Source organism: Micromesistius poutassou (genome assembly GCF_964030765.1).
Source record: "Micromesistius poutassou genome assembly, chromosome: 13".
NCBI lineage: Eukaryota > Metazoa > Chordata > Actinopteri > Gadiformes > Gadidae > Micromesistius > Micromesistius poutassou.
In genome coordinates this window covers 9,596,988-9,614,937 of record NC_140283.1, presented here as the reverse complement: position 1 = coordinate 9,614,937, position 17,950 = coordinate 9,596,988, and the positions used below count along the sequence as shown (strand labels likewise).

The 17,950-nt window shown below is 45.4% G+C and overlaps 1 protein-coding gene across 3 annotated transcripts; it reads left to right on the top strand.

The window, feature by feature from the left end:
* Positions 1–3,174: 3,174 nt before the first annotated feature.
* LOC311357179 (protein arginine N-methyltransferase 8-B) lies at positions 3,175–17,062 on the top strand (the record flags this gene model as incomplete). 3 transcript variants are annotated; one of them, XM_084477077.1, is made up of 10 exons in its annotated part: positions 3,175–3,246; positions 6,562–6,810; positions 7,370–7,525; positions 9,529–9,592; positions 10,749–10,891; positions 11,216–11,303; positions 12,278–12,393; positions 14,760–14,910; positions 16,214–16,335; positions 16,979–17,062. In XM_084477077.1, 10 exons carry the CDS (start codon positions 3,178–3,180, stop codon positions 17,060–17,062), a joined length of 1,242 nt encoding a protein of 413 aa, XP_084333203.1. The 3 variants fall into 3 exon arrangements, with proteins under 3 accessions (XP_084333203.1, XP_084333202.1, XP_084333201.1); XM_084477076.1 differs by having other exon boundaries at positions 3,178–3,246; positions 6,580–6,810; XM_084477075.1 differs by having other exon boundaries at positions 3,178–3,246; positions 6,571–6,810.
* Between the last annotated feature and the right edge of the window lie 888 nt (positions 17,063–17,950).

Genomic DNA, 17,950 nt, shown 5'->3' with positions numbered 1-17,950 from the left:
GTCCTTCATATTCTACCCCTTGCTCACCTCTACTGAGACTTTCATCCGTAAGATACATTCCAAATGTGTTTTCACACAGTTTAGACACAAAGGAAGTGTGATACTGTAGCTTAGCCAATAAGTTATACTGTGGGTACAGATAGCAATTATATATCGGCAGCAAACAAAGATACACAACAGATACAATTTAGACAAGGGATGGACCGTAACAACCATCAGCAGTCATTTTTTATTCGTCCACTCTTGGAATCACAGATACTTCTATAACTGTAAAGAAGAACATGGGTGTGTTAACTTGTTAAGCATTGCAATAGTGACTCTGTCCACGCCATGGGGTGTAACCTTACAGAGATTTCAGGTCTCCTGTATGCTCATGCATTAATGAACTGATTCACTTTCTGTTGGCTGGCTCCGAAGATGCCTTGTATCTGGGTCTTGGTGTTCCAGAAAACATGATACAAGTTCACCTCTAAATGACTAGTATGACCCAATTTAACTATAGCAGCAGGCTGCATTGTCAAATCAGAGAAAATATGTCAAAGGTATGCAGAAACGCACACACATGTGCACGCACAAACATGCACACATACACACACATACACACACACACACACACACACACACACACACACACTCCTTTTTGTCCTATGTTTCTAAGTAAGCAGTTTCTAGTATTGTCTCTCTGTACTGATGAAAGAAAAGCACATCAAAAGAAAGGGGAGTGAGGTAATTTGTAATTTTCGAGCATCTTAAGACTCTGATGCACTTGAATGGGAAGTGGCTCTGGAGCTGAATAGGCGAATCATTGAAGTAATGCACCAAGAAATATATAAGCCTCCATCTTAATCACACCTGTCCCTTTGATATTTTCCTTCCAAGAGAAATGTCAGTTTCAGAGACTCTAAGTAGAATATTATACACAGTGAGACCTTATCAAAATATCTGATCTACTGATACCAAAACCAATTTGCTGTCATTAAATGGATCCAAAAGTGTATGTGTGTGTGTGTGTGTGTGTGTGTGTGTGTGTGTGTATGTGTGTATGTGTATGTGTGTGTAGGGTGGGTGTGCATGTGTGTGTGTGCAGGGTGGGTGTGCATTTGTGTGTGCATGCATGCCTGCATTCAGATCCATACTCGCAGGCATGTGGCTAGAAGCTCAGGACACACACAGAGCCCTGTGGATATAACAGGTGTGTCGGTGTGCAAGATGCGTCACAATAATATCATGTTGTAGTACTGATGCACTGGTTGCTGCTTGACTGGCTGGGACTTATCTGACAGCTTGCCAGTCTATCTGTCTGCTTCTTTGTCTGACTATCTGCCTGCAAAACTGCCTATCTGTCTGTCTGCCTTCCTAACTGCCAATCCGTCTTTCTGTCTGCCTACCTGTCTGTCTGTCTGCCTATCTTCTCCGCCTAACTGCCTATATGCCTGCCATACTGACTTTCCGTCTGTCTGTCTGTGTGCCTATCTGCCTGCCTGCCTATATGCCTGCCTAACAACCTATCTGTCTGTCTGTCTGCCTATCTGCCTACCTTTATCTGTTGGACTTGCACTCCTACCTGCCTGTCTGCCAGCCAATCTATCTATCTATCTATCTATCTATCTATCTATCTATCTATCTATCTATCTGTCTGTCTGTCTGTCTGTCTGTCTGTCTGTCTGTCTGCCAGCCAGCCTGCTTGGTTCTATTAAATAATGCAGTAGGGAGTGGTATAAGTATAGGGCTTAGGTGGGCGAATAGGACATTCTCTGAAAATAGACTTTTAGGGCAAGCTGATTTTTTTGTTTTATATTTAGAACCCATGCAGTATCTTTGCTATCTAAGGCTGAGCATGAGCAAAAAAATATCTGATATCAACCAAGCAGAGAAATTGAAGCAGAGTAGGAACTATGCAAGAAGTTAATATACTATTTAGTATAGAATACATATTACAGATCTGATTATAAACAGGGACTGCCCTATGCAGCCTGGTGTTATCAGATACAGTTTGTCCTATAAAAAATGGTGTATGTTTTAATAGATGCATACATGTAAAACCCAGGCCAGAGCCATTTCAAACATGTCATATATCAAAATAAAACATCTATGCATTTGCAAAGTCCAAAGTTTTAGGACTTGGAATAGATCAGTGACAAGCTGTTATCGGTGCATCTCTATTTGCAAGGATTCCCAAAATCCAACTACATTAACATGGCAGTATAAATCCTGCATACTTCAGTTATCAACACAACGACGGTTGCGATAGACAGATATTGCATTAGGACTTGAACATGACTTACAGCTCTCTAGACTTCATCTGTAAAAAAAAAAAAAAAAAAAAAAAAGATAGCCTAGGTCCACGCAAAACCTGGAGGGATCGAGCAGGCAATGCCCTCTATGACGGTCAAGAGTGCTGCTGCCATTTATACTGGAGCTCGTCCTTTGCCACTAACCTGAACACAGATTCCACATTCTCTCGTCTCGGTGGGAAGTTCAACTTTTTTCTGGGAGCTGGCGTTTACTCTGTATACACTCCACTGTCGTAAAACAAGGAGACACATCACAAAGATCTCAAACTGGAGAGGATGGAACCACACGCAAGACAGTCACCGGCAAAGCAATCATGGTAACATTTACCGCATCGCAACACCCTTCAAACATAACGTTTTATGTTTGAAGTATCGGAGACATTAAATATGCGTGGCATGCTCACCCGTTGGCCAAACCACTATAGCGGTTGTAACAGTCGATGACAGCGCGCGGGGCTATTTATAGAAACAACGTTGCAACACGAGAATCCATCAAAGTCTATATAAACATCTCATTCTCTTCTTACTACAGAATCCCGCCTCGGACCGCTACACACACTTTGGGCGAGCTATGAAACAGCGGACATCCTCCACGCCTGTCACATTCTGTCCTCTGAGATAAAGGACAACGATGCCATCATGTCCTCCGAGGCTACGGGACAACTTTTGAACCGTGAACTCACGGTGACTTCCTCGCAGCCGTTGTGATTTTTTTTTGGGAGGGGGGTTGGGGCGGGTGGGGGGGGGACTTTGTGTGTAGTTCAAAGGTGTCTTTTAAACTTCAGGCAACGTTTCCTCCATGTTTAAGAAACGTAATAGCTAACAGAACGTCACAGAATAACCATTGTTATTTCTATCGAGCGGAGCGTGTAATTTGGCTCTTATGGGAATGAAGCATTCCTCCCGCTGCATGCTCCTCCGGAGGAAGATGGCGGAGTCGGACAGCAATGAGGTGAGTGGGATAAATGTCATTTATGTCTTTAAAATTATTGTGCTCATGAGTCATGAGACGATAGGACACTATCTCATAGTTTATAAAGTGTGGGGAATTTAAATGCTAAATGCTCCTAAAAGGATAGCACAGACGTGATCAAATGAACGGCGGAGGCTGATTGCATGCTGTAGTTCGTGCACGCTGTCCCGTTCACCTGTTACAATGTGAGCTTAACCGGGCAGGAGGAAGGACAGTCGGGTGCATGTTGGGTGCCTGTCTGATGCTGCATTCGCTGCAGCGAGAAACCATGCGCTGTCCAGGGTACTGCAGCACTCCTGCAGACGCCACAAATAGTTGACGCCTCGAGCAAAACAGAGCAAATTTGTCAACGGACAAGGTCAAATAGTTGCCTTTAAGATGCAGTCTTGTCTTCTTTCTTTCTTTACTTGACGAGGAATTAGATTACAAAGTTGGTTGAGCACAGAACTATGTCCTTGCAAAAGTTCCCTAAAAGCCTGTGTATTTCTACTGAGTCTTCTTCCAACATTCCTGGGAACTCAATCGCACCTTCAGCCTTTGAGTTTGAGGCTACACAGCACAGGCTCCTGATGCATTACAGGTTGACATCACCGGCTGCTTCCCCTTCCTCCTAATCGCCATGTTGGCAGCACACCACATATACAGCGATTCTCTCTAATCCCAACTGTTACTTAGAGAAGCTTTCCAAATGAAATATAGATGTCCTCTCAGCATAGTAGCTACCATATACATGGCCAAAAACCACTCAACTAAAACAGTAACCGACATAAGTAATAAATAATAGCATAAGCAAATCATACTAAGTCAATAGCATAAATGTAATAATAATAACAATAACAATTATATATATATATATATATATATATATATATATATATATATTATATAAAAATATATATATACTTGTTCTTAATTGTTCTTATTTTTGTCAGAAATAACCATGGGCATGGTCAAGGTTAGGCTATGGCATTCCAAACACAGAGACAGCACACATCAGCACAGCAGTCCTTGTGTGATAAAACAACAAAGTCTACCCTAAATGTATTCCTCTCCTGTCAGGAATAGGAGCTGAAATGAGTTTACTCATCTCCCAGGTCGGACACAAGGGCATTCGCCACACTCTTCGTTTTCCTGACTTCTCTCACTTACGTTGGCTGCAGCTGTTCAGTCCTGATACAACATCCTCTATCCAGTCCCCCTCTGATCGATATCGAGATCGATCTCTCTCTCTCTCTCTCTCTCTCTCTCTCTCTCTCTGGCAGCCAGCCTATTCAAACTATACATTTATTTGAAATACAATTATCTCCTCTAGTGTGATATTGACTTTGGACCCTGTTATTAAGTCTTTTTGGATTTTGGAGTGAAAGAAGCAAGAACTGCATGAATTGCGATATTCAAGGAAGCATACATGTCTGAGATTATTGGAATACATTTCTGTAACAATTCAGACCAATTATGTTACCAATATGTGGATACTTTTACATCATTTTTCCTAGGATTAAGCCTTCATGCAGATATGCCTCAGGCAGTGATCATTTAGGCATGTATTCAGGGTTGTCACTTCAGATTTTAGGGTGTTTTAGGAAATAAAAGAAGAAAGAAATAATTGTTTCTTCTTTAATGTTGATGCTGCTTCAAGATGATGTCTGCCGGTTTATATACTTTAAAACTGCTGTAGTTATGAATGGAGATTTGTTAAGAGAGAGAGCAGAAAAGAAGGTAAGAGAGCAAGATTCTAAACCTAAACATCCCAAAATAAAGTCCCTTCACTCTCTGATCCCTTTCTATGTTTCTCCTCTATTGAGAAGTTCTGCCTTTCACACATCTTTAATTGACAGATGAGGAATAGTCATGAGAGAGACGCCCCGATTGGACAGAAATGAGCCGGGAGCTGTCTCAAAACTAAATTGGCTCATACAGAGTCAGGCGCAGTCACCTTGAAACAGATATTCCCAAGGCGCATTTGCCTCACTGACAGATGGCTACTACATTTCTAGCAAATTGCATCTAAATATAAAACTTAAATCGTACCTAGAGCACTTTTAAAATGATATAATGTCAAGCACTCATCCAAAATCTCTGGAGTCAACATCGTTTGACACAGCCTTTATCCTATACAAGCGCACTCAACAGTAGTATTGCACTGCTGCGTTCCGGGGAAAACACCCAGGGAAAACGGTTGGGTTCTCACTTCATCCTCCAGGGAGCTCTTCTATTCCCTGTGCTACTGACTGCTCAAGGCTTCGGGTGTGCTTGTGTGTGGCAGCGTGCTTTCTTGTTTACCAATCTTGATCTGAAGGGAAAAACTGCAGATATTGTAATGTTTAAAAAAAAAAAAAAAAGCAGGGAGAATAACAAATATAAGTTGCAGTGGAGAAACATTCCTGTTGGACTCTGGAGCTGGGTGGGGCTGCACACATGTGGGGACAATCCATGCCCACAGGTTAAACCAGCCATCACCACACACACTCGGGAGACCTCCTACATGGCAGCGTGGATCGCCTGCGCTGTGTACCATTGTAATCCAAACTCTGCAATAAACCGGTTTCAACATCTTCACCCTGTGTCTCGGATTCGGAGGAGCCCAGTAAAGGCCACCTAGGTGGAGGGTGGAAGCAACCTAGGTGGTGTGTAGCATCGTCCCTTGCTACAACAGAATATGAGAAGTATGCACTGTACCTGCAGTTAATGAAGCAATGCAAAGGTTGCAGACAGAGAGAACAGACGTGACAATGTCTTTGTCCAAACGTTAGGCAGCTTTTCTCTGTCTAGTCTTCCTTCTTTCTTTCTGTTCTCTTTTTCGTTGTCTTTATTTGTGTTGGTGCTCCTCAGGCGTCCTTCACACTGATGGATATTAAACCTGAGAGGCACCAGTGGCTTCATCCGTATACCGGTGTGAGGGGAATGACAAGGGTCTCATTTCCTCTTGCTGACACATTACATCGCCCAAGGAAATATGTTTTACCCTTCAGGTTGAAGGAGCTTTGACTTTTAACAGACATGGTCAGCAGTTAAGGTGCTTTATATTTTTCTTTCTTTTCTCAGTCTTTGTTTGTCATACCTATAATTTCGGTTCTTTCTTCTTTCTTTCATTCATTTCTTCCTGTTCTTTATTTTTATTTACTTTTGTATCTTTCTTTCTGTCACTGTCATTTATTTTGCTGCTTCACTGCCTGTTTGCTCTGACGTTCGTTTTAATGCATTTGTTGTTTTTTAATCTTTCTTCCTTTTTTTCCTGTTCCCTTCTTTCGTCATATCTTCCCACTTCCCTTTCTCCCGATCCCCATCTTGCAGCAACCACAGCCTCCACCGCAGCAGCCAATCCGCATCATCCAGTCCCGGTCGACCCAGCCCAGCCCTCTGCCCAGGCCGGTGCCCTCCGTCCAGCCGGCGGCACGGCCGTCCCGCTCCGCACACGGCCCCCATGCGGCCAGCCTGCCCAGCTCTCCTGGGAGGGGGAAGATGGCCAAGTTCCTCAACCCAGAAGAGATGACCTCGAGAGACTATTACTTTGACTCCTACGCCCACTTTGGCATCCATGAGGTACGGTGGACATCTCTGATGGATATGCTGGGCACTGAGATGGATTTATTGGTAGCAACAGGGATGTGTCGTGCCCCATCCATGGGTGGCTAACTACTTTACACAGACTTAAATAAAGTTGAACTTTGAATTCCCACTGAAATGTAAAGATAGAAACTAAAGATAGAAAGGAGAGGAGAGAGCGGGAAACAAAGAAATGTCCGCTTTTATCAACTCTAAAGAGGGATCTGTACGATAAGGATTGTTATATTTTAACCATGTAGGTCAAGTAGGGTTTAAGTACTTTTTGCTTCTCAATTACACACACACACACACACACACACACACGTGTGTGTGTGTGATACAATCACAAAGAATTAGCCTGAGTATAGTGGGATTGAACAGACCCCACTTTTTTTTCTCTTGAACTACAAAGACGTGTGCAACTGCCAAACCCTTGGTCCAGCATCTGGCAACCATAAAAAGATAAAGACAACTCTATCTGAACAAAACAAATGCTTCCCTTATGGTTTTGCCCCCTGACCTCCATTGTTCCCTGTCCTCCCTCCGTTCCCATAAGGAAATGCTGAAGGACGAGGTCCGGACCCTGGCCTACAGGAACTCCATGTACCACAACAAGCATGCCTTCAAGGACAAGGTGGTGCTGGATGTGGGCAGCGGGACGGGGATCCTCTCCATGTTCGCGGCCAAGGCCGGAGCCAAGCACGTGTACGGGGTGAGTGGCACCCACTCAGCCCCCAGGATCCCCTTGCAGGCTGCGCACACTGCTGCTCAGAGCCATGTGTGTTTGTGTGTGAGTGAGTGAGTGAGTGACACACTGACTGACTGTGTGTGTGAGTGGGGGATTGAGTGAGACATTGACTGACTGACTTATTGACTGCCCGATTAACTGACTGACTGACACACAGACAAAGCATGTGTGTGTGTGTGTGTGTGTGTGTGTGTGTGTGTGTGTGTGTGTGTGTGTGTGTGTGTGTGTGTGTGTGTGTGAGAGAGAGAGCGTAAGCAAGTGAGACACAGATTCACAGAGAGCAGAAAAGCATGTAGCAAAGTTGTGCACACGTCAGCATGCGCCGTGCACACTCTCTGCCACTCAATCAGTTTTCATCAGCACATCGATGAGTCATTGTGTTTCTGCTCCTCCTTTGTCTGGGTATGACTTATTGAACAGTCTCTCCAGCCCTCTCGCACTGATTGACAGTCTGAGATCTCTCCTAGCTGCCACTTCTCAGGCGTGGTGAGTGAGTAGAAAGCAGAGCTGTTCATCAAATGGTATCCAAAGTACACTCGATGGATACACACACCGGGGTCTTGAGATAACCGTACAGAACAGCAGAGGAAATGTTTGCTATGACAGCTCTTTCTGCAGCTCTCGTCTCCCTGTTATTCTTCCACATCTTTGTTCCTCTCAGTATACATCCCGTTTTTAAACACCAATTCCATACATGACCAGCCATGCCTTTTGTGTTGCGGCAGTCTTTCACACAATGACGTCTGCTTGGTGAGCAGCTCTGCTGAAGCGTGGAGAGAGAGAGTGCTACCGGGGCTAATGCACCCATCCTGAGTGCTTGTGTAGAGCTCTGCAGCATCACTGCCTCCTCTCCTGAATCATTTACATGGGAGATTGCCAAAAAAATGTGTACTCTAGAAATTACTCGAGAACTACTATAGAAAATAACATATTATTATCACTTGGATCAAATGGCCAAAAACAAAAAAAATATGACAAGATATTTGTTTTTATTCACTAGAGTTTAGACTGTGTCCCATGCACAACATTGAGACTCAATGTACACATGTCCGAATACATGCTCATAGACTCGGTGAACACTCGACTCAGGTATGCACAAAGCAGCATGGCTGTGGGCCAATCCTCCTGTGGATATACAGAGACAACAGCCAATAGGCAGTGCCCACATTCTACTGGATGGGGCTCTGCTTCTAGACTCATGCAGTATATGCAGGCTTAGGCTGATCCTCTCAGGTTATGGACACAGCCACGCTAAAGTCAGGCTTCAGCTGGCAGTTTTTAGCATCGTATTAGTCTAAACTGAATATGAAAAACCCAACACTACTGTTGAGGATTTTACCCGCACACCTTCCCAAACCTTGTTTCCTGGATTGGAAAAAGGGGTCTCTTTTAATGGTATCTCCCGCTGAGAATCAAGGATGCCACAATCATAATTGGAGCTGACCCAAAAATGGAGAGCGAGCAGCTTGCATAGCTGTAGATCTGAAACGAGTGTGCAACATTTTTTCCCCACATACTTCAAACACTCCTGACAGTCACAACTCCCTGGCATGAAGAAAGCAAGAAAGAAAGACAAACAAAAGGAATGCCTCCAATGAAAGAAGCAAATTGCAAGGAAGGAAGCAATGGAAACCGATAGTAAGGAAAGATGGAAGGAATTCTTGAAGGGCATTTGAAGGGGATAGAGGCTTGAGACTCAGCAGGTGTCGTTTGGTGATTCTACTCAGTTCATTACCTGGGCTGAAGGGCTGTGACAGGGCGATAGCCTGTTGTTGGCCTCAGGACTCGCCTGCCTGCTGAAGAAAACTCAGGAGGAATAGGTTTTTATGTCTCTTTTATTTTTGTCTGGCTTTTACGGCGCTTCTATCTTGCATCAGTATGACTCTCTCTCTCTCTCTCTCTCTCTCTCTCTCTCTCTCTCTCTCTCTCTCTCTCTCTCTCTCTCTCTCTCTCTCTCTCTCTCTCAGATTGAGTGTTCCAGCATATCAGAGTACTCAGAGAGGATCATCAAGTCCAACCACCTGGACAGTGGTAAGATCTTCAATGAGGGGCCATTTCCTCGGCAGGGGCCACTGCCTCTGCCGATCTCACACACCATTTCACAGTGCAAGAGTGGCCCCACAGTATTGGGTCTGAGGAGGAGGAGGAGCAGGGGGGGGGGGGTGCATATGGTCACCACTGACTACAGATGTATGACCCGATGACGTGTGTGTGAGAGCCTGTATGTGTGAGTGCGGTTCCCTAGCAATGCTAGCGTAACATGCGGCATGAGATTCATCTCGCTTTTTTCCTTGTCAGCAGAGAGAGAAGACAGATATGTGTGTGATGGGGACATGTGGTCACCGGTGGCTACAGATGTATGAACCCAATGACAAATGTGTGTGAGAGCCTGTAATTGTGAGGGTGCTTCCCTAGCCAAGCTTACGTAACATGCGGCATGAAATTCAGCTCTTTCTTTTTTTTCCCCGTCAATCCATCCGTGCTTAATGTCTTGCTAATGTTGTTTTTATTTTTGTTTTTAAGAAGTGTATTTGCCTGTAACCCAAATAGACATTGACAGAAACATTATGACAACGCTTTCCCTGCAACAACACAAAATAATCTGATTCGTGCTGTCAAACTAACCTGGCGGTGGCACGTCTTTTGAATAATGAGTCTATAAATAAACAGAGTGTCAGCAAAGTGTGCACCTGTGCACTCCAGACCCGCGCCTAATAAACACATCGCCTGTGCCCTCCGCTCAGCGAGCCTTTCCCAGCACATCAAGGACTAAGAATACGCCAAGAAGCAATTTCTGGTTAGTGTGACAGGGTTCATAAGTCATTTTGACAAAACTGGGGGGAATCAGGGCAAACTATTCAGAGCAGAGATCAAGGGGGGAGGCTGACAGGCAGACTGAAACCAGGTGTGGGTCTGCTGCTTGGCTCTGGAGAAACAGGGCGGGCTGCTGTTGGATGTATGTGTATGTGCTGCTGCACAAGTCAATTTGTTCCAGTCACAGAACACATGTATGCATGTACTACACCCACACGCAAATGCGCAGAAAATACACACTCACGCACACATACACATTTCTAAGTACTATTATGGCATCAATGTGGATAATTTAGTTTTTTTAAGGGTATGAAAACCATCTCATAACATCTCACACTATGTAAAAGGTCTCTCACCATTTATGCTTCATCAGTGATCACCATCTTCCGAGGCAAGGTGGAGGAGGTGGAGTTACCCGTGGAGAAGGTGGACATCATCATCTCAGAGTGGATGGGCTACTGCCTCTTCTACGAGTCTATGCTCAACACCGTCATCTTCGCCAGGGACAAGTGGCTGGTACAGTCTGTGTGTGTGTGTGTGTGTGTGTGTGTGTGTGTGTCTTATACCTTGAACACTTACGGGCCATTCATTCAGTCAAAACACTTAATGGAAATGTAGCTAAATCTGCAAAAGAAAACACCACGATTGAACTGCCGCGTGATCACATGAACAAAATATGATTGAAATCTGCACACAACTTAACGGCCATTTATATTCCAAACCTCAAGCTAAGTGTCCCAGGCAGCGGCTGTGAAATGAGATGCCGTCTTAGGTGGAATGAAGACCTTTACTTTCCAGGGGTAATTGATGGCTTCTATGTGCTCTTTATTCGTCACACAGAAACCAGGAGGATTAATGTTCCCTGACCGTGCTGCACTCTATGTGGTAGCCATAGAGGACAGGCAGTATAAAGACTTCAAAATACACTGTAAGTTGCTCTCTCTCTCTCTCCCTCCCTCTCACACGTCTCTCGGACACACACACACACACACACACACACACACACACACACACACACACACACACACACACACACACACACACACACACACACACACACACACACACACCTATGCTTACCAACAAACATGCGTACAAACACAGTTTCACAGGTATATCACTGGGGGCTACGGTCAATAGCTTAAGTCAACAGGCTTTTCACACTCTCAGTAAGGGCCATGGCTCGGCTTCAGACATTGTAACTGCAAACAGAGAACTGGCAGCAGAATACGGTTATTTTTTTTATCGGTGATTCCCACCATCAAATCTTGCTGATGTAGCACAATGAAGTGCAATGCAACCAAACAGGGATTTTCAAAGAGATTCGCAAAACACTTGCCAAAACCTGTTATGTTGTCATGTCAATTAAACGTGAATCTGGGGTCAGAGCAGCCTCCTGAAAGCGTCTTGTAGTCATTTGTGACCGCCTGGGCAGTGCATTGCCTTAGTGGCACACAGAGGAGACCACATTCAGGACCACACATTATACAGGGGGTAGTGACCTCTTCATCACCTGCAGCCTCGGTACGTGCCTGTACCGCCGCCCTGACGGGGTGACACTAGGAACGCTTACCCCACAGCGTACCTCGAGGAGTGCACATGAATAATGCATCGCCCATGAATAGGCATCGCTTTGGAGCGAGGCGGGGGGATGATGGGGAGGGGGGGGGGGGGTTCAAAGACGGCAGAGCCTCTACATCTGAGGTATAACGAGACGTGACTTACCGTGACTTTGACAGGGGTGTCTGATCCTAGAACTGCACAATCATGCTGCCGCTGCGGTGCTGGAAAAACAACCTCGACGTGGAAATCGAACACGCCGTTGTAAACTTTCTCTTAACCTGAACTTATCTTGCGAGTCCGAGGGGGGGTTTTAAAATGATAATGCCGTCTTTTAAACAGGGTGGGAGAACGTGTATGGGTTTGACATGACGTGCATACGCAACGTGGCCATGAGGGAGCCCCTGGTGGACATTGTGGACAGCAAACAGGTGGTGACCAACTCCTGCCTGGTCAAGGTGAGTGCCATGATTTCAGTTTCTTCATTCTGTTGTTTTGAGTATTCTGTTCGTTTTTTCGCCATCTTAATTTCATTGTGTTGTTTTCTCTCACAGCTGTACAATGACAATAACAAACGTTTCTCGAATCGAGTACACTGACAAGTAGAGCTTGATCCCCCCCCGGCAACATTATTAAAAAGCTGTGTTGCATCGACACTTCATTAGCAGGCGACGGAGGCAACGTTGTCAGCCAATCAGAGATTATGCTTGAGATAGACCTTTTTCACAGCGGCGTCGGCGTAGGACAAAAACAGGTGTCGCTCATGAGACTAATTATGATCCGGCTCATTATATGTACCAGGGCACATGTTCCAAAGTCAATTAGTGTGATCTCCACTAGTTGACTCTATTACCCGTGCCCTGGTTCATAGAAAGAGCTGTTTTTTGAGGGGACAATTGTGTCTATGAGAAAAAAGTCTTTAGCCTGTGTTTAACCTAGAGAGGGAGTCAGCTAATGCAAACCAATGTACAAGTGATATTTGGGTTCCCTTTTGATGACCTCTAACTCATTTATTAATCACCCCGTACTTTGCATTCATGATTGCATTCACCTGGTTTTCATCAAGTTCAAGTTGTGGTGAAACATGATAAAAGCAATACTCATTTGAACCCACTGTGAATCAGAGCGTGTTCTCACTCCATCTATTATGACTATTCACAGAGGACACTCAATTGTGACAAATTGTTGGCTGTGATAGAAGCAAGGAGAGGAGCTGCATTGCTCTCTTGGCACATAAGATGTTCTCTCTCAAAATAAGACGTCATGTTCTCTTCCAACACAAATACCTGCTGCATTAGGACAGCAATCTTCATCCTAGTAAGAGTGCAGCGGAGCGTGTGTTTCCAGTTTGAACGTGAATGTCACTACAACATAAGTTGTACAACATTTCAAACGAAGGACGAGGAACTGTGTGTCCCCGTGTAACGTGATGATCGTGCCACATGTTCCCTGTTGCTCTGTCCATGACCTTAGCGGCGCTAATACCATTGAACCAGGGCTTATTAACGATGCATATCAATGCCAGCCGTCTAGACTTTGTTTCGTTCTTATTGTGCTTCTTGCGAGGCACTCATTGAACTTCACTTACTTATTTCTCCTTCAAAATCTATACACACCAATAGTGCGACTACCTGCTGCATGCGATCACGTGTCGTGCCTTGATCAATTTGCCGCCTTTATGACATATAGCAAGCTCCATTGTAGCCCGATCCTTTCAAAAGGATGCCGGCTTTCTGGGGAATCAGGCGAAGAGAATGACTGGAGGGATGTCAGCCTGAGAGTGATTTCGTTGGGGTTGATTGAAGTGGTCTGTTTTTGTCGTTCACCTGTCAGTCGAGGCGGCAACCAAACTTTGAGACTAACTTAGTTTTCAATTTGAAAGTTTTTTAATAAATAGTATTACATGGTCTTTGCTGGATTGTGATTTTTGAGGCATGGGCTTTATGGAAAGAAGCTTTTATGTGGCGATTCTGACGGATGCATCATTTTACATTTCTATAACCCAACAAACATGGGCAAAATGTTTCCCCTCCGGTAAATATGTCATCCGTCACCGGCATCCAGTCACGCCCGGAGCGTTGAATAGATAACAGCGTGTGATAGTGCTACAAACCCAAATGTGTTTACCCTGCGTGCTGTCAGGGCAGAACGACCCTGGCAACCGCAGGCGTTGCCGGGGTAATTTCATCTGGAGCGGCGTCGGACACAAATGGTTAGGGAATCGAAAGCAGACAACGTTGAAATATAAAATACATACACACGGATAAAAACCATAAAGACGCCGGGAGGAAGTTTGACCAGTGCCTTCAAAACCGGAGAATACTTAAAGGGCTTTGATTCTCATGTCCTGGAAGCCCCCGTAGTGACCCCTCCTCACCTCTCCCTCTCCTTGGCTTTGGCCTTGTGTTGGCTCTGAGTTGCAAGGTGCAAGGCTGTTTCATGTGGTTCCTGCACCCGGGGCTTTTAGTGTTTCATATGGGGCTCATTACCCATCCAGATCCCTGTTCTCCTTCTTCACACCCCCATCCCCCATGTTTTCCTTCAGAGTAAGGGGAATAATATGATGGCAATAAGCCGCTGGAGATGTGAAGAGTACACGCATGTAGAAGGCAGGTAGTGTGAGAAAAAGAAAAAGGGTTTATGTGGGTCTGCCCATGAATAAATAAATGAAAATCAGATCGATGCCCTTTGCTCTAATGTTCTTAACCGCGATTTACATCATGGATGGGAACATGTACAGGGATCATTTCTGTGATGTCTGAAGGGGGCGAGATCGCCCGAGGTGTGTAGTGTCCTGCTGACGTTTGGATCCGTCTCTCTGCAGGAGGTGGACATCTACACGGTGAAGGCAGAGGACCTGTCCTTCACCTCGGCCTTTTGTCTGCAGATCCAGAGGAACGACTACGTCCACGCCCTGGTGACCTACTTCAACATAGAGTTCACCAAGTGTCACAAGAAGACCGGCTTCTCTACCGGTAGGACTCACGGGGGGGGGGTGAGTGGTTCCTCTCTTCTCAGAACAGACAAAGGTTTCAGAGGAACCCCTATCCACTCTGAAACGGTTACTGCTTTATCTGCAGTGTACAGCACTCTTCTTGCTGTGCAGCCTTGTCTGACCTGGTGCCGTCTAATTAGCCCTTGTGGAAGAGTGTAGTTAGACTAGAGGGACCGGCAACTCCTGCAGGCCCTCATGTGCTCAGGCAGGTTGCAGCCCTCTGATCTCTGCCATCCTTCCACAAGGCCCAGAAGGAGTTTCATTTAAAAAGGGTCTTTTTTAAATGAGGTTCCTGATTAAAAGCCCCTTGACCACAGAACAAAATGTCACCAAAGAACCGGGGGGCCTGGGGGGTGGGTTTCAATGAACAGCGGGTTGTGTATTTTATTTGAATTGCTATGCTGACCATGACTGACCTCTAGTGGATGAATAAGGTATTGAAGAATACCCTTATAGTAAGCGTAATGAGTACTTACATGTTGGATTTATTATTGCATTGGTGATGTATTAGTAATTTAGTGCCCAACAAGACAACCATGAAATATGTTGACTGACACTATATCTAAATAAACTGCTTCCTCAGCGTCTTTTCCCCCATCGCTGCCAAACGCTTAACTGTGACTTTAGAATACAGTTGGAAGTAAGAAGGGAATCAGTCTTTCTGATTTGATTCCTGTGTCTGTCTGTGTGTGTGTTTGTCTCTGTATGTGCGTGTGTGTCTCTGTCTGTCTGTCTGTGTAGCAAATATCTATGTGGGGCCCACCAGAGATTAGAATTCCCTTCCGTTCAGGAAAACAACACAATATACAATCTCGCCTATTCAATTAGCATTGCAAAGCAGAGCGGAGCTGTCAACGTCTCCACGCCCAGCCACACACCAACAGAGCCGGGGCTAACGCTAGCAGCAGCCGTGATGCTGACGACTAGCAGACAGTGTCAGCGGCTCACAAAGGAAGCATGCTGTAAGAGATGGGGGGGGGAGATAGTGGCCTCGGGATAGAAACTCAATTGTCAGTAGAATCGACCTCACGGGTAATCAGTGGATGTTCAGGAAGTTGGAAACTTGTTTGCGTATCGGCTCTTCAGCCCCCCCCCCCCCACACACACACACACACACACACACACACACACACACACACACACACACACACACACACACACACACACACACACACACACACACACACACACAGCCGATAACCCCAAACCACAAGGCTGTGGAGACCTGGTCAGGACTGAACAATCGTGCCAACCGACTCCTGGTCGTGTCTTATCTGACCCAGCTCCAGATGCTCCGTACACCCACTGGAAACAGACGGTGTTCTACCTGGAGGACTACCTGACCGTCCGGAGGGGGGAGGAGATCACTGGTAGCATCGCTCTGCAGCCCAACGAGAAAAATATTGTACGTGAGTGGTGTGCTGTACGGTAATGTGTGCATAATGCATACAACGCGCATCCTTGTGCATACAAATGTGTGTGTGTGTGTGTGTGTGTGTGTGTAGGCATGGTGCATAACGGAGATAAAATCCCATAGGATTCTTTCGGGGTTTGAATAAATGCAGAAAGAAGGATTTTTTTTTCCGACCGATGCATCATGCTGAGGGAACGGCTTTGCTGTGCTTTCAAGGGCAGCGAGCATGTGTGTTAGCGTTATCCCTGCAGACGAGCACATTCCTCCTCTGACCTGGTTGCTCTCTCCCCTCTCACCCTTCAGGGCAACCGAGCCGCTCACGTTTCAACACCCCATCCCCACCACCTTTCACACACGCACGCATGCATGCATGCACACTCGCCAGCACACACGCACCCTGTGTATTTTGATCCAGAGGAAGTATGTTGCGCTCTTGGCCACAAGTTGACCCCCTGCTCAGTGAAGCCTAGCTTCATGAATTATGACCTCATCTTTCATCTTGTTTCGGTCAAAAAATCTCTCTCTCTCTCTCTCTCTCTCTCTCTCTCTCTCTCTCTCTCTCTCTCTCTCTCTCTCTCTCTCTCTCTCTCTCTCTCTCTCTCTTCTCTCTCTCTCTCTCTCTCTCTCTATGCAGCGTGACTTGGACTTCACCTTTGAGCTGGATTTTAAAGGCCAGCTGTGTGAGGCAGCTATATCCCACGACTACAAGATGCGCTAGGATGGGCGTCGGGGAGGATGTCGTGAGGTGTCAGCCCCAAACAACACACTGAGGGAGAGGGGTGCGCCTGCCCCGTCGGACCAGAGACACAAAAAGGGAAAAGATATAACTAAGGAAGGTGCTAGGAGATTAGTCCAGGTCAAGAATAAAAAAATTAAATGCTTCAGCGAAGGCATGGCATGTCAACAGCCATGTCACCTTGTAGGGAATAAGTGTGAGGTTCTTCAAACCGACTGTTACTTGAGACAACTCTGAATGTTAACACCTCTTGAATCTTAGAATGTTTTCCATTCTCGTTGCATTACAATACATGTTGATGGTTGTTGATGTGTAAGATGTGAGTGATGTAGCCGCTGGTCTGTTTTGACTGTCCGTTTAAACATAACATTCAACATCCTGAAGTGTTGCTGAAGGACCGCGTTGTTAAACCCTTCAATTTAAATCCATTCGCTTGAAATACGGGGAAATTGCAGCACTTGACCACGTGAATGAATGGAATATGTGTGTGTGCTGTGATGTGTGTGTGCTGTGATGTGTCTCTGCAGTGAGTCCTTGTTTCAGTGCTGTGTGCTTGTTGTTAAGATGGGAGCTCACTGCTCTGACTGCACTCCAAACACTGTCCTACTCTGCAATCAATTCTGATAGCGTACATGTTTTAAATGCCTTGACTTGTTTTCCATCTGGTTTGCTTCCAGTCTCATAGATGGACCTTTGAACTATTGGTATCATTTATCTGGTATCACTATATTGCACAATACTGCTTGTCAGACCAGAAATTTGCACTGTTCTCAAATGCATCCAACGGGTCCTTTCTGAAGAGGATTTAACAGCCAGCAATGGGAGTCTATTTTGCTTACATATATCATTTGTTTTGTTCATAATTGAGTC